Source organism: Apaloderma vittatum, unplaced genomic scaffold, assembly GCF_000703405.1.
Source record: "Apaloderma vittatum isolate BGI_N311 unplaced genomic scaffold, ASM70340v1 scaffold9708, whole genome shotgun sequence".
Classification (NCBI taxonomy): domain Eukaryota; kingdom Metazoa; phylum Chordata; class Aves; order Trogoniformes; family Trogonidae; genus Apaloderma; species Apaloderma vittatum.
Window position 1 is genome coordinate 12,164 of NW_009730224.1, and position 17,511 is coordinate 29,674.

Here is a 17,511-nt window from a genome sequence, read left to right on the forward strand (position 1 = left end):
CTTCTGCTTCCCCCTCTGTACCCTGCCCCACCTTCCCCCTCCTAAAAAAAAGTAGAGCTTATAATAAAAACAGAACGAAGACAGATTGGAGTCTCTAAATTGATTATGATGATGTTTGAGATGTTATCATTATATTATACTGTTTATATTTGGCATATTGTTCTGGAACATAGACAAAATATCTCTTCTTCTCTGTCTAGAGAAGTATGAACTCCTACCATCCCCTATCCTGGGAAGCTAGGAGAGTAACCCAAATTTCAAGCTTGTTAAATAGTCTAATATAGGTATCCTTCACTTTTTCTGTTGCTGTTTGTTTTGTTATAAGCTCCTTAAATACGGAGGTGGGGAAATAATAATTGACATCTGTGGTGTTAGACTTTGCTCAAAAAAACCCAAGAACATTTATTTTTGTGTTGTGATGGGTAGCAGTAGAAAAAAACTGATATCACTCAGTGCTTCTATATATTTTCAGCATAGGGATAGAGCTTCATGGCTGGGAAATACAAGAAGTTGGTTCAGATCCCGGATTGCAGAAAGAAGTAAAAAAAGACTTCCTACCTTCTAAGTAAATGCTGAAGGTGCTGGGTAAAAGATGACTGACTGTCCTCTCTGTTCTCAGAAATCAAAGTCCAAATTTGCAAATATTCTGTAATGAATTGAAACTTTTTTTTTGGTACGTAGTTGCTTCCCAAAAAAAGTACCCAGACCCATGGAAAGAACATCTTAGTGTCCAGAAAAGTAAAATAATCAAAAGTACTGTGACCTAATTCTACAAGCCTTATAAGAAAAACTTCTTCATGTTTAAATAATGAAAATCCATTAAAATCAGAACTACTGAAATATGCATTCAAGACTTCAGAGTGTAGTGCTTTGTGGACAAACAGCTTTATTTATTGCGCAGTTGTTGCATTCCGTGTCCATAACTTTGATATCACTTGCTTTTCAAAATATAATTCTGCAAGAGGAGCTGACTGTGTTTGCAGAGTTATTAGAAAGAGATTGCTTAATATACTTATTTGCATAGTTCTGCAGATTAATACCTGTATAAAGTCATTGTGTATAGGAAAATAAATTACTGCATCAAAATTAAAAGAGCATCATAGACCAGAGTTGGTGATTTAACTTAGTCATTGAAAAAGATGTTTGTTTTGTGGGGTTTTTTTTAGTTTGAATTTTTTGTTGTTGCTTTGTTTTTTTAAAGTAGATTCTGTTCAGTAGATTCTGATAGCAGAAAACTATAGTCTTTAAAAAGTGGATACCTCAGATTATCTGTGTGGATCATTTTAAGCATGTTTGTAGGCCTCCTACCCAATTTGCTTTATAGCTGTATTTACTTTCTATGTTTCCTGAATTTTGAGCATTGAAGAAAATAAATCTGGTAATACTTTTTATCTTTCTGCAAGTCTTTAATTGCAGCTAGGTTGACACACATAGAGATAATAAGTAAATAATCATTGGTTTCTGTTGCCACTGTGATAAACTTAATTAACTCCTGGCATTTTACCTAAGGATGTGAATTGTTCTTTCTTTACTAGTGTTTGGTGGAAATACTGAACTGTGCCTTTTGATATGTCCGTAGTAGTGTTTTCTCTGTAAATATTTCCTAACACTTGTTTGCATGTATATTTGGGAGAAGAAATGTATTGAAAATATTCTGGAGGAGTGGGGGAGAATGCTCTTTATATTTCATTTCATTTTGATATGAACAGAAGCATGTGCTTGATTTTTGTCTTATATTCAGATCTTCAATCCTTGTTTTGCTTTATTAAGGACATCGCTGTCAAAAGATAATAATTTAATTATAAAATATACTAAACAGGTGACCGAATGAATTTCACAGGAGCTGCTAGACCGATTTCTCCAGCAGGAAAATCAGACATGTCATCAAAACACAGAGCTGACTGCAGGTCACCCAAGCTCGATGTGCGAATGAATAGAGTTGCTGCCGACCAGAAGAAACCCCGGAACACGGAAGGCTTGTCTGCTAGTGAGTCTCTGATTCTTAAATCAGATGCCGCAAAGTTGCGGTCAGACTCTCACAGCAGGTCTTTGTCTCCGAATCATAACACTTTGCAAACACTAAAAACCGATGGAAGAACAACTACTGGTTTGAGAGCTGAATCTCCAGGGCCAGGAACCCGGTCGTCTTCTCCAAAGACAAAGACACTTACAGCCGTTAGATCTGGTGCTAGTTCTCCACGATCCTCATCACCCCATGACAAAACTCTACCTCAGAAAGCTTCATCCCCTGTAAAAACAAAGCTTGATCCTCCTCGAGAACGATCCAAATCAGATTCTTACACATTAGATCCAGACACCCTTCGCAAAAAGAAAGTACCACTAACGGAACCCTTAAGGGGGAGATCCACATCACCCAAACCCAAAATTGTCGCAAAAGATGGAAAACCTGTTACGGAAACTGAAAATAGAGCTCCTTCCCCTCATGTTGTACAGGAAAATCTTCACAGTGAGGTTGTTGAAGTGTGTACTTCAAGTACTTTAAAGACCAACAGCATTACAGATACCACCTGTGAAGACAACACAGAATTCAGATGTGTGGATGATGCTTCTAATAAAGTTCATTTCAGCATAGGAAAAGCACCGCTAAAAGATGAGCAAGACATGAGAGCATCTCCAAAAGTGAGCCGTAAATGTGCCGGCAGGCACACGAGACCCAAAAAGGAGAAATCCAGCTTTCTTTTCAAAGGCGATGGCTCTAAGCCTGTAGAGCCTGCCAAGCAAGCAATGTCACCTTCTGTTGCAGAATGTGCTAGAGCAGTGTTTGCTGCATTTCTCTGGCATGAAGGAATAGTTCATGATGCTATGGCTTGTTCATCTTTTTTGAAGTTCAATCCAGAACTGTCCAAAGAGCATGCACCAATAAGAAGCAGTCTCACTCAACAACCTGCAGAAGAAAAAGAAACCAAGTTGAAAAATAGACATTCGTTGGAGATATCGTCTGCTCTTAACATGTTCAACATCTCACCTCACGGACCAGATATATCAAAGATGGGTAGCATCAATAAAAACAAAGTCCTCTCCATGTTAAAAGAACCACCCCTGCATGAAAAGTGTGAGGATGGAAAAACTGAAACTACCTCCTTTGAAACATCCACTCATCACACGATGAAGTCCAAGTCTCCCCTTCCATTAACACTGCAGCACTTGGTCGCTTTCTGGGAAGATATTTCCTTAGCAACTATTAAAGCAGCTTCCCAAAACATGATTTTTCCAAGCCCTGGCTCCTGTGCAGTGCTAAAAAAGAAGGAAAGTGACAAAGATAACAAGAAAACAAAAAAAGAGAAAAAGAAAAAAGAAAAGGTGGAGGCTAGGCCGAGAGGAAATCTTTTCGGTGAGATGGCTCAGCTTGCGGTGGGAGGACCTGAAAAAGACACCATCTGTGAGTTGTGTGGAGAATCCCATCCGTATCCAGTGACTTACCACATGAGACAAGCTCATCCAGGTAAGATTATGTCTCTTTAAAATCCTGTGTCCATCTGTAAAATACATTTTGGTATTGGTTACTGCTACGAAAAAGTGTCAGGCTGTCTCATCTAACATTTTAACACTGTTCTCTCTGTAAGCTAAATTACCACACACACTCGCTTATAAATTATTTACACATTTGTGTATGTGATTTTAAGTAGTTATGGATTTGAGCTTTCCAAGATGCTGAAGAAAGTTGTTTGAAACAGGGTCGGAGTAACGAGCTGTCTTTACAGTAGCTCTTCAGAAACTTGTCATTTGTTATGCTTTAGGACTTGAAACCATGCTGAGAAAATTGAAAATAAAATTAAAAATATTACTTTGGTTAATTATAGTTTCTGTGTCACCATAGGATGTCTATTACTATTCTGCTGTTAGTAGTAGGAAACTTATTTATCTGCTGTCAACACAGAGTATCACTGACTTAATTTTTTTGTTTAAAATGTGTCTTAAAAAAAATCCAGTTAGAGTTTCTAGGCAATTTGTATTTTAAAATACAACCTAAGTCTGCTATTTTGCCTCTTTACCTGGGTCCCTGATTTTTTTTTTTCAGGAGTTTTTTTTTAATTTTAGGAAAATTAGATAAATCAATGGTAGCTAGGCATTATCTTAGGTAGTCAACTGAGTTCAAGTGTTTTCTTTAGAAAAATGAATCACTAGTAGAAGGGATTAGCTACAATACAGCTAGTAATAAGTACCCTTGATACAAACAAAATTATTTCTGGGTTTTCTAGCTTGTAAGCATCACTAATTATTTTTGCACTTAGTGAAATTCAGACTGATGTTGTATGTGCTCGTTTTAGCACTATACACAGATTTTAGCCAAAATTAAGGAGCCTTAATCTTAGCGATAATCAATGCCCTGAATCTTTCTGAGAAATGATAATCAGCACAGGAATGCATTTCATTCCCTTTTAGGATTTGTTAGACAGGACATAAGTATTTTATATTTGTTCTAGATAATGATTGGTGACGTATAGTACTGACCTTACCATCACTTGGTGGTCTGAATAGGAACTTGTTGATGCTTTGTTAAGTTCATAAGAAAAAGAAAAATCAAAAACTACAATGTGTTTGGCGTCTCTGGATACTGCTGAGGCATATGGACACGCACCTCATTTTTCTAATGAGTTCAGAGATACAGAAAAGGAGAAGATTAGGCCAGGAAGAGGTTTCTTCCTCTCCATCCCTCTTTTACAGTAATAAATAATATAATAATAATCCTTCTTTTTAAATAACTGGTTTATTTTATCTTTTCCTCTGGTGTAGGGTGTGGCCGCTACGCAGGTGGCCAAGGTTATAATAGCATTGGGCACTTTTGTGGAGGATGGGCTGGTAATTGTGGCGATGGTGGTATTGGAGGAAGCACTTGGTATTTGGTTTGCGATCGATGCAGAGAAAAATATCTCCGTGAAAAGCAAGCAGCAGCAAGAGAAAAGGTATTTTCATCTATTTCTTATATGTTTAGCTCTGTATCTGCTTAGTAATGCTGTGTTTGCAACTTGATAGTAGGGTCGGACAAGTTTAAAACATGGAATTTCAGATTTTTGGAAGATTTTGGAATATCCACTTACATCATTGATAGGTTTTAAATAGTAAGATAGAAACTTTGCTGTTACTTCTGACCAAATTTCTTCCCTTCAGATGGTAATATTTTCAAATTTGTAAAGTAATTTTATATTTTATCACAATATAGCTGAAGCGTAGGATGTAGTACCTAATTTTTTTAAATTGCATGTCAGTTAAATATAGTTCTGCTTTATTTCTTTACTGATATATGAGTACTATTTTAACTGTATATGTTTATAGTTTCTTCTAATGATCGTAATTATCCAGATCACTGGATACAGATACCAAACATTGGATGAATGAGCAATTTTTAATGGCAATAGTAGGAAAATGTTCTTCCATGACCAGTTTGAAATTCTTACCTAAAGTATACAAACACGTTGAGGTTTTAAGATAAGCAGAACAATGCTCATTTAACTGTATTTTTTAAACTAAACTTTTTGATAACTTTTGAACACAAAATTAATTCTAAGGCAAACATCAAAGCTTTCAGCTATTTATTGAAAGTTTGCAAAGGTATGAAAACAATAGAAATGCCATTTTGTAATATAAAACATTTTATAACAGGAGGAATCAGGCAACTTTAGTACAAGTGACACTTCCAGCTTTTTCCGATGAAGAAATATAATTTAAATATACCACTTTTTAATTTCTCTAGATTAAACAATCTAGGAGAAAACCAATGCAAGTTAAGACTCCTCGTGCCTTGCCAACTATGGAAGCTCATCAAGTGATTAAAGCCAACGCACTCTATTTACTGTCACTGAGTAGTGCTGCTGAGCCCAGTATCCTCTGCTATCACCCTGCAAAAGCATTCCAGTCTCAGCTTCCCAGTGTTAAAGAAGGCATTTCTGAAGACTTTCCTATTAAAATGCCATGTCTCTACCTACAGACTCTAGCAAGGTAATGAAAGGAAAGGTAAAAATGTGTGTATAAACTAAAACTTCGAAAAAAATACATATTTTCCTAATTCTTTATGGTCTGTGTTCTTCTTTGTCTTCCATTTCCAGAATCTTGTTCAATTTCTTAGGTTGTATTTCCTCCAAGGGTCAAATACACCCTGAGTAGTTAAATATTTTTTAACAACGGTTTGGTGTCGGTCCAAAGAATTTAAAATTTCCTGAAGAGTTTAACTTAATATATTATTAGCAGTTATATGCACTACTTTTCTCTCTTCACAGTTAAAAATAGTAAGAAGGAAACCAGAAGACTTGTACTTACTTGGTATTTCTAAGTGAATTTCCCTGTAGTGTTTTATGTTTGCGATGGATAGACATCTGGACCTAAAATGAGAATGCCTAATGAAAATAATAAATGTTAGCAAAGGGTGATTCCCCACTCCATGTTAGTTTGAAACTGCCGTTTCCACTAACGCTGGTAAATCACAACCAGTTTAAATGCATTAGGTGAGGAGTAAATAAATAGTGTTTGCTGGCTAAATGTAATGGAAAAGGACTTTTGTCTATGTATGTGTTTCAGAAACTTGTAACCCTTAATCCTGATTTAAAAATCTAATTTGATGTAGGCATCATCATGAGAATTTTGTTGGGTACCAGGATGACAACCTCTTCCAGGATGAGATGAGGTATCTGCGCTCAACTTCAGTACCTGCACCGTACATCTCGGTCACTCCTGATGCGAGCCCTAATGTCTTTGAAGAGCCGGAGAGTAACATGAAATCTATGCCCCCAAGGTACTTCCTTGTCATTCTAGGTACTACATACAAATGCTAAAGCATTAGCATAATACTCACAAAAAATAAGGAAAACATTGCTGTAGCTAAAGTATCAGATCAGCCCAGATCAGTCTCTGAAGTGGGAGCAAAAAAGCCAAAAACATAAAAAGCTCTAGCTAGAAAAATGTCTTCAGTGAATCTAGCAACACAAGTTTGTAAATTTGATTTGAAACTTACAACTGTGATGCCAACCAATTGCTTCTCTCTAGAGTGGTCTTGGTTTTACAACCTAAATATGGAAAAAAGCTGGTTTAGAAATGATAAGGACTCTTAGCATGCCTTGGGGAAATTTATTCATTGTCTCTGCTGCAGGCCTGCTTACTTCCCCTAGAGACAAACAGAATTTTTCCAGAATCACCAGAACTGCAGAACTGAAGAGATGATATTAAGAGTAGCAGCCCAAGGACCACAGCTGTTGCGAATTCCTTGAAAATGAAGCAAAAGTTTTTCCCCTCTATGTTTCTATTCCTTAGAACAACTGGCTGTAGTGCAGATTAATGGCTGTTTTGAAAGGAAGTAGCTGTTTCCCTTCTTTCAGGATTTCATTCTGAAGGGAAGTTTGAACAGGAGGGAATTTCATTACTTTACATTTTTCAAGGCAGATATTGCTGCTTCTTTCTTTGGAAGGTTAAAATGTCACTGAAGAAATGGCAACTCTATGCTCTGTGGGATCAAGAGTGCTAGCTGGTTTCGGTTAAGCCAGTTTCTTATCTTCTTGAGTTTACTGTGATCTCATTCAAGCAACTATAGGTGGTTTTGTTTTGCAAGGGAGAACATAGCTCTTACTGTTACTTAATAATAGTCCAGAATCAGATGTTCAGTGTTTTCAGATGTCAAACAGTGATTCCTCAATTGTAATGAGGATGTAATGAAGGGATAAATTGTGTTTAATCTGTTTTTATTTCAATCTGTTATGTTTTATACTGACTGTAAAAAACAGTTTGTTGGAATACTACAATATACAATATAGTCTTTTCAGAAATTGAACTTTTCTAACAAAACTCCTTAAGAGTGCATCGTATTGGTATATTCCTTTATTAAAACTGTGGACGTCATGGTCTCCTGAGGCCTATAGGGACAGCATAAACTGGGAGTTCTTCTGCAGACTGTAAGAAGTCCACTGAAGGTAAGGAGTAAAACATGTTAGAGGCATAGCTGTAGCAACAGCAAATTGACTGTGAGACAAATGATGTTAGAAACTCTTACTTGACATAAAGTCCTAAATTTCAGTTGGCTTGCCTATTAAAAATTCACACCATAGATGTACCTGCATTCGTGTGCGTTCTCAGGGAAAATTTGGTCTGAAACTTCAGTTCATGCATGATCTGAATGTTTGTATTTTCTCTAAAAAATACCTAAGCTCTTGAAGCTTACCATGTACATCATTGCATTGTTTTATAAAGCACTTGCATGCTTTTTCACCATATGTAATTCTAATACATGTTCCTTCTTTTCCAGCATTTAAACAGTTATTAGGTACTTAAGACCAACTTTCATGCCGTAATAGCATTGCCATTATGAAATGCATATGTCTTTAGTATTATATGTAGTTTAAGTATGCGCTATCAGTTTCTTAATGAATCTGTAACTTCACTGATTTCTTTATAGTTTGGAAACCAGTCCAATAACAGATACAGATCTTGCGAAGCGTACAGTTTTTCAAAGATCCTATTCAGTTGTTGCATCAGAATATGACAAGCAGCACTCGATTTTGCCAGCCCGTGTAAAGGCAATTCCTAGGAGACGAGTCAACAGTGGAGATGCGGGTAAGAGCACAGACATCATAAGCAGTGAAAAAACATTCAAGGATATGGCATTGGATTTGCAGTTCTTTTTGGAAACTCTAGACAATTGCAATATTTTACAAGTACATGCCATTGGTTTTATTTCCATCGAGGATTATGATAAGCAGCACAGAGTCAAGTTGGAGGCCTGTGGCCAGTGGTGTTCCTCAGTGATCAGTACTGGGTCCAGTTTGGCTTAATATCTTCATGAACAACCTGGACGAGGGGATAGAGTTGCACCCTCAGCAAGTTCACTGATGGTACAAAACTGGGAGGGGTGACTGACACACAGGAAGGCTGTGCTGCCATTCAATGAGAGCTGGACAGGCTGGAGAGCTGGGCAAAGGGAAACCTCATGAAGTTCAATAAGGACAAGTGTAGAGTCCTGTGTCTGGGGAGGAATAACACCAGGCACCAGGACAGATTAGGGGATGTTCTGCTGGAAAGTAGCCCTGTGGAGAAACACGGAGTGCTAGTGGGCAGTAAGTTGTCCATGGGATGGCAACGTGCCCTTGTGGCCAAGAGGGCCAATGGGATCCTGGGGTGCATTAAGAAAAGTGTGTCCAGCAGGTCTAGGGAGGTTCTCCTCCCTCTCTACTCTGCCCTGCTGAGACCACACCTGGAATACTGTGTCCAGTTTTGGGCTCCCCAATTCAAGAGAGACAGGGACCTACTGGAGAGAGTTCGATGGAGAGCTACGAGGGTGATTGAGTGACTTGAACTTCTCTGCTGTGAAGAGAGACTGAGAGAACTGGGGCTGTTTAGCCTTGAAAGGAGACAGCTGAGAGGGGATCTTATTAACATATATAAATATCTGTGGAGTGGAAGACAATCTCTTCTGAGTGGTGCCCAGTAATAGAACAAGAAATAATGGGTTTAAGTTACAACACAGGAAGTTCCACCTCAACATGAGGAGAAACTTCTTTCCATGAGGGTGAGGGAGCACTGGCCCAGAGAGGTTGTGGAGTCTCCTTCTCTGGAGACTTTCAAAACCCGCCTGGACACGTTCCTGTGTGGCTGCCCTAGGGGATCCTGTTCTGGCAGAGGGATTGGACTAGATGATCTCTAGACCTCCCTTCCAACCCCCAAAATTTGATGATGCTATGATTAATAAACATTAGCTGTTTGTTAATCTGCACAGAATTAGTCTAACAACAGCTGAGGAATTACTTTGGTTCTGAAATTTTGGAGCGTCTTTTGTGCTTGATTTAAAAGTTCAAGTGGTATTTTCATTTTTAGTTGAATCCTTATTTTTCTACATTGCTTCCTTTTAACGCATTTTTCTCAGAGAAAAAAATATCAGTTCTCAAATTGCTCTATTCCTTTTTATGTTTATTGTGACTATAAAATTACAGTACACAAATAATCTAATGTATGCATATTTTTATGCTTTTGAATAGAAGTGGGGTCCTCTCTCCTGAGACATCCATCTCCTGAACTTTCTCGGTTAATCTCCGCCCACAGCTCTCTTTCCAAAGGAGAGAGAAATTTCCAGTGGCCAGTATTGGCATTTGTAATCCAGCATCATGATCTAGAAGGACTTGAAATAGCAATGAAACAAGCCCTACGGAAATCTGCTTGCCGAGTCTTTGCCATGGAGGTATTAATTTACTAATAGGTCTTGTACTATTAAAATAAGACGTTTGTAAATTTTGTAGGAAGTATCTGGTGAAAGAATATTACAAGGCTCCAGAAATCAATTGTGCAAATACTGTTTTCTCCTCATTTGTTCAGCATCTTTCTGGTATTACTTGACATTCCTTTTTAAAATCTTGGACTGAGTATTATTTATTTAGAATTGTTTTGGTGCTGGTAATACCTAGATCTTTCATGACTTCCTTCTAAAGTGGGTGAGTGCTTCCCCTGTGATGTAGGAAGCGAATGACTGACCAAAAGATCCATTTAAGATCAGTTGCTTCAATAAAAGCTGCAAGAGGCATCCTCATTGAGCCCACTGGGGTTTTTTTTTGTAATTTCAACGGACCTTTAGTAAAATTTCTTCTGAACTTGCATGCAAGTATTTTTCAAGTATTTTTAATATCTGAAAATATAGGTGGATTTTCTCAGATACAATTAAAAAAACCCTCAACTATTAAGCACCACCTCTCAAATTTCCAAACATCAACATATACAGAAGGATTGCAGTTTTTAGAAGAAAACAAAAATGTTATAATTTTTAAAAACCCTTTTTCTCCCCACTGTGTTGATGGTTTTGTGACTCAATTGTTTTGATTAATTTAGACGATGACAAAGACCAACCAAGGAAACAAAATCTCAGCCTGCAGAGTTCTAAATCAAAAGAGTCTTTAACTAATTTGAATAGTAAAGAGCGCTGCCACTTCGTCCTGTAATAATCTGCGAATGCATTGAGAACTTTTTCATCCTTAAAGCTTTTTTCAAAAAAAAAACTTGTGTATGCTGTTTGTGAATTAATTTGCTATGTCCCCTATAATACAACTGCCATTTTAATAAGCTGTTTTACCTACAGAACAATATATTTTACTTAAACCTCTATGTTATTATTTGCCTGTTCAAAAGCATTAGTGCACCTCCTTATGTAAATGGTTTATGAAGTGGTTTTGCTTAATCAATTCATAACTCCGTGTGTGCATTTTATTTTAGGCTTTCAACTGGCTTCTTTGTAATGTCATTCAAACAACTTCTCTTCATGATATTTTATGGCATTTTGTGGCTTCCCTGACTCCTGCACCTGTGGAGCCTGAAGAAGAGGAGGATGAAGAAAATAAATCAAATAAAGAAAATGCAGAACAAGTAAGCAAGGTTCAGAATTCCTTTCCTAAATACAGTATCTCTGTTGATTTTGTAGTCAATTTGCTTAAATCCTTTCTCTAGTGGTTAAATACCGCTCAGGTGATGTATATTCAAATCACATCATGCTCCTTCAGTAGTCTGAACATATGATAAAAATATCCATGTAAATATACATACTCAATGTGATAAATGTAAGGCAGTTTGGTGCTTTTTCACAAGTGGGATTCATTTCCTTATGTGAAGTATTTTTACTTAACTCTTTTCATATACTGGGAGAAGGTGAGAAATCCCAATGATGTATTCGGTAAAAATGGGGGATGGAGATCTAGAACCATAAATGATTTAACGCACAAGATGTAAATGCAAGGACAATGTCCTTGCTAAAGCAAAACAAAATGTAAAAATTACTAATCTGCAGAGCAGATGGAGGAGTGGGATGCTATCTGTGTATATTGAATCTTTAGAGGAAGGGGGATACCTAGTCTTTGAACTTTTTCTGAGTAACTGGTTGTATTTAGCATAGAGTTCAATCTCGTGCTTCCTACTTCATACACTGAGTACACTTGACCCCATTGCACTATCCTGGAAAATACAGAGAAATGTCTGGGTCCATGATTCTTGTCTAGGTAAGCATGTGCCTAAAATTAATTTCAAATCATATCATAGGGAATGGAACATCTCCCTTATGAGGAAAGGCTGAAGGAGCTGGGTCTCTTTAATTTGGAGAAGAGGAGGCTGAGGGGTGACCTCATTAATGTTTATAAATATGTCAAGGAGGAGTGTCAGGAGGACGGAGCCAGGCTCTTCTCAGTGATGTCCAATAACAGGACAAGGGGCAATGGGTACAAGCGGGAACATAGGAGGTTCCACAAAAACATTAGGAAAAACTTTTTACCTGTGAGGGTGACGGAGCACTGGCACAGGCTGCCCAGGGAGGTTGTGGAGTCTCCTTCTCTGGAGACTTTCAAAACCCGCCTGGATGCGTTCCTGTGTGACCTACTGTAGGTGATCCTGCTCTGGCAGGGGGGCTGGACTAGATGATCTTTTGAGGTCCCTTCCAGCCCCGGACATTCTGTGATTCTGTGATAGCATTTTCAGGCACTTGGGCAGTTGAGATCCCTGGGAAGTTTACTTGCAAGAGAATATATAAATGGTTTAATGGGTTTAGAATATGTTTGAATCTGGCTTTGGAGGTCGGTATGTTGAGGGCACGCAGCCAAGTTCTCTGGCTTGAGCAGGACCAGATAGTCTTCTAAAAAGGAGGCAGGGGAAGCAGTTTGTTCACTTCATAGATGAGTTTTTCTCCTCTTTCTGATAAAGGATATTGCAACCAGAACCATCTCCTCTTTCTCTGCTGCTCTTCCCCGTAACACACCTTGCAGGCCCCCACTTTCTTTGGTCCCCTGCCACTGCCTTTGTACCCACTGGCCGCTGGATCTTGGCTCCCACTGCACAGCCCCTTCTGCTACGGACTCACCTTAACTAACAAGCAGCATTTGCACAGTTCTAATGAAATAAAGCAGCCGCTAACCTTAGCGGCCAAGTTTGTTACGGCCGGGTTTGGCTGCTCAAAGAAGTTGTTCTTAGCAGCTGGAATATGTACCTTTTCGCACTGGTTTGTTTTCAGATTGCTGTAGCGTAATGTTTCATGTCTTTAAATCATGAAAAGTATGTGGTACTGTGCAGTGTGCTTCCCGAATTCCTTGTCTGGTGTTCATGTACAACTGGTTATCGCAGACATTCTCTGATGGGAGCTGCTTTGAAGTTCACATTCATTATAAGATCGTCGCAGTTATTCTTGATCCAAATATCATAAATGTTTTTATTTCTGTTTATTTATCCTTTTTGCTCTGCAAGTCTGTTAACAACATACAAATTGCTTTACTTCTTAGGAAAAAGACACAAGGGTATGTGAGCATCCTCTGTCGGATATAGTGATTGCTGGCGAAGCAGCTCACCCATTACCCCACACTTTTCATCGCCTTCTCCAGACAATCTCTGATCTGATGATGTCTCTTCCCAGTGGTAGTGCATTACAGCAAATGGCCTTAAGGTAAGCACAAATTAAGGAAATCTTTAAAAGGCTGGAAGCGTTGTGAACTTATAGATTAAAAGATTTTGCAGTGCAGACAGGAAATTTGAAACAACTCTATATGCATGGTAGCATAATACCTTGTGCTCAGAAATCTGTCATCTGAATAGTACCATTAAACTGTTTGAAGTTTTTCCTCTGTAACTGTCTCTAAGATATATTTGAATAACAATTATTCCATTCACTGTTAAAATTCTAAGCAAAGTTTACTCCTGCCTTCCTCAAAATGATGCATAGAAACACTTAAGATCCTGTTAAAAATTGAAGTTAATTATTTATGGAAAATATTTTGAGAAGCAAAAATGTAATTAACAGTTTCACTGGTAGGTTATGTCTTTTAATCAACATGTAAAATTTCACAGTCCACTAAATGTGTTTTCAGGTGCTGGAGTCTCAAATTCAAACAATCTGATCATCAGTTCCTGCACCAGAGCAATGTGTTTCATCATATCAACAATATTTTGTCCAAATCTGATGATGGAGATAGTGAAGAGAGTTTTAGCATCAGTGTTCAATCTGGTTTTGAAGTCATGAATCAGGCAAGTATGACAATTCTTCTCAGAAGCAGAGGCCAATTGTGAACAGCCTGAACTTCCCATGGTCATTTTGTTTGAATTAAAACACGTCATATTTCCTTGAATGTATCTGTTTGGAATCTCGTTGCTGATATTCAGATTCTCATACTTAGCTTAAGAAGTTCGAATATTGACCCTCGCTCAAACCTGAAGTTTGAAGCAGTGCTTGTAACTGCTTGTTTGCAAGTAAAGCATTTAGGGATCTCTAGTTTGTTCAGTTAATTCATGTGGTTTATTCGAGTTCATTTTTTACATGGTGTGTACTTCCTGTTCTTACTTGCTTATATATATATTTTTTTCCTTCTTTTATTCAAAGGAGCACAAATTAATACCCCTAATTAATATCTTTAAAGTGTTTTCTTTGATTTAGTAGTACATTCAGGCATTTAATAAAATATTCAACTATTAGCTCTTAATAGTTCCTTTGGCATAAAAGGCCAGATAATTTGAATCAATAAATGGCAAATTTATTCTTTAATTCAGAAAGCATATTCATCAGAACAGAAATGTCTGTATGGTTTTTGAAAATTGTAAATAATGCCTGTATTTGGGCTTACTTTCAGATATTTTAAATAATTCCATTTTTTTTCACAGGAACTGTGTATAGTGGTCTGTCTAAAAGACCTGACCAGCATCGTTGACATTAAAACATCGAGCCGACCTGCCATGATTGGAAGTTTAACAGATGGGTCTACGGAAACGTTCTGGGAGTCAGGAGATGAAGATAAAAACAAAACTAAAAACATCACCATTAACTGTGTGAAAGGAATCAATGCACGTTACGTGTGTGTTCATGTAGACAATTCCAGAGATCTTGGGGTAAGAGGAAAATGAAATGTCTCTCATTAAAGGTGCATAGTCAAAGTTTTATATATTTGTCAGTCAAGAACCATAATTTTCTTTGTCCAGTTCAGTTTGTAATTCTAATTATGAAACTCATGTTCCAAACTAAAGTTTATAATTCTTGTAGTTTTGAAAGCAGTACCTGATATGATCAGACCAATCCAACTAAACCTGCAGTATGCACAAACCTAAGACTGGGAACCTTAATTCTCAGTGGTAGGTTCAATTTCCAGTGCATTTTCAAGCATTTAATTATTTTCTAAGCTACTTTTCCTGCTCATGATTTCTGCAGAAGCATTCAGGTAAGGAGTTTTCATAAAATCCGAACTACTTTCTAGACAGACTACATTCATATTTATTGATCTGTACAGTAATGCTACAAGTATATCTCTATTTCAGCTACAGCTTCTAACACAAGGAGCAAATTAATTATTATTTTTCCGGAACTGTGCTTTGAAATTCCTTGTCCTTGGCTTTGATCACTTTTTAATTTTTTTTGTAATAAAATAACTTGTCTCTCTTATGTGTGTGTGTGCTGCAGATATGGAAGAAATAGTTGGAATGGTCCTCAGTTGAAGTGGTTTGTTCTTATTTTGCTTGTCTGTTGCAGAACAAAGTGACTTCAATGACGTTCCTAACTGGCAAAGCAGTAGAAGATCTTTGCAGAATAAAGCAGGTAAACATTTTAATAGTTGGCAGTGAAAAATTGCTGTCGTTTTTTGGCTTTCTCTTTCTTATTTTCTCTTTCTCTTTCTTATTTTTACAATCAGACATAGTAATATTCCTGGATAATACTGTATTGTTAATGACAGAATTTGGTCATATATACTGATTATTGATCAACCTTTTACTCTTTTACTGAAACAGAACAAGGTAATATAAAATGTTCTCTAGATAATTTTTATTTTAATTACTACAGCTGAAAGGATAAGTGATTGTGTAGAAAGCTTCCAAAAAAGACCATTTAGGTTGTGTTTTATAAGGTCCAGTAAGCTGTTTGATTTCTTTTAGGGTACTTATATCTGAATATACCTGAAATAATTGCTTTTTCTAATATTACAGATACTCTGGTGCCTGGCTTATTAGTGTTGCACTGTCATTGCTGTCTGTATGCTTCATGGAATCATTTTTTGTTATAGAAATGCAGATGAAGAGTTAGCAGAAGTAGAACACACTGATAAAGGAGAAAATAAATCTTTTACCCTCAACACAAGATTTTTTAGTTATGTGGTCTAATACACATTTATAGCACACATTTTACCCTACTATTTTAGTTCTCAACTTCTGGTAGCTGAAGACTTCTATCTGGAGAATCAAGTTTGGAATGGTTTTCAGTCTTTGTACTTCTGTTGCGAAGCCAAACGATAAATGCCTTTTTTTTTTTTTTTTTTTTACACATTTTTGTACTTTGACACTGAAGTGATTCAGGCAGGAAGTTACCATTTTGGGCTCAAAACTTTACCACTGACTGTCAGTAATCAAAATCATAAAATTTGTCAAGAAGCAGCATTGTCTTATTACAGGTTTGCTTTTCTCTACCTTTTATCCCCAGAGAGCATTTAAGGCAAAGATGGAGCTCCAGAAGCTATTTCTGGGAGGAAATATCTCCTGATAATTGTGTGTTATACTTTCAGTTAGATGATGGCAGCTTTTTTTAATTAAAAGTAGCGAGCAAATGTTAGCTTCAAGTGGTTTTTTGGGTATGTGAACTGTTTCTTAGTGGATTGAAGAAATAGACAGGCCACTATCTCTAATAGGCTTTAAAGACAACAAGAAATGGCTATGATGTCTTTTCTTTTTTTAAGTTTAAGAATTTTTTTAGTCTGAATTTGTAAGATTGAATGTTTTTATACTAAAACATGATAGTCTTACTGCTCAAGATGAAAATTTCATAGCAACACTGTTTTCATTCCAGTGATTTATGATGGGTTTATTTTAGAGGTAGGTGACTTTTTGTTGGGTGTAATGTCAGTTCCCGTCTTTATATTCCTGGTTAATAGGTAGACTTGGATTCAAGACATATTGGCTGGGTAACAAGTGAACTTCCTGGAGGCGATAATCACATCATCAAAATTGAATTGAAGGGTCCAGAGAACACACTGAGAGTTCGACAAGTGAAAATACTTGGATGGAAAGATGGTGAAAGCATTAAAATAGCAGGACAGATTTCTGCAAGTGTAGCTCAACAAAGAAACTGTGAATCTGAGACGCTGCGAGTGTTCCGGCTTATTACATCCCAGGTGGGGTTTTAATGATGCGTTACACAGTGAAAGTTACTATATTATGCAGTGAAAGTTAATATAAATCTTGGACTTTCAGTGCTTTATGTTTTAACGTAAAATGTCATGTCCGCACAAGTTTGTCTTTGAGATAAGCTAATTGCCACTGTCTTTCTTCCAGGTGTTTGGAAAACTAATTTCTGGAGATGCTGAGCCAACCCCAGAACAAGAAGAAAAAGCACTGTTGTCTTCCCCAGAAGGAGAAGAAAAAGTACACAATGTATTTATTTGTATTCTATCAATAATACTTTGCTGAAAAAAATCCAGGATGATTTTCAGTGTTTATCCTATGTCTTACATAATTTTCAGCTCGAAACAGAAGGAAAATGTCACAATTGTTTTTTGGGGGTTGGTTGGTTGGTTTTTTGAAATTATC

General features: G+C 37.1%; 1 protein-coding gene across 1 annotated transcript in view; it reads left to right on the plus strand.

Moving 5' to 3' along the window:
• LOC104277915 (E3 ubiquitin-protein ligase MYCBP2) overlaps positions 1-17,511 on the plus strand; it is a gene marked incomplete at its 5' end in the record, with an annotated part of 53,330 nt that overhangs the window by 11,551 nt on the left and 24,268 nt on the right. Inside the window, 13 exons of the mRNA XM_009874718.1 lie at positions 1,820-3,463; positions 4,756-4,925; positions 5,714-5,958; positions 6,581-6,748; positions 8,399-8,556; positions 9,978-10,174; positions 11,197-11,346; positions 13,239-13,399; positions 13,821-13,977; positions 14,608-14,832; positions 15,467-15,532; positions 16,857-17,096; positions 17,257-17,346. Of these exons, the coding sequence (XP_009873020.1) occupies positions 1,820-3,463; positions 4,756-4,925; positions 5,714-5,958; positions 6,581-6,748; positions 8,399-8,556; positions 9,978-10,174; positions 11,197-11,346; positions 13,239-13,399; positions 13,821-13,977; positions 14,608-14,832; positions 15,467-15,532; positions 16,857-17,096; positions 17,257-17,346 (3,671 nt within the window). The remainder of the gene's footprint in view (positions 1-1,819; positions 3,464-4,755; positions 4,926-5,713; positions 5,959-6,580; positions 6,749-8,398; positions 8,557-9,977; positions 10,175-11,196; positions 11,347-13,238; positions 13,400-13,820; positions 13,978-14,607; positions 14,833-15,466; positions 15,533-16,856; positions 17,097-17,256; positions 17,347-17,511) is intronic.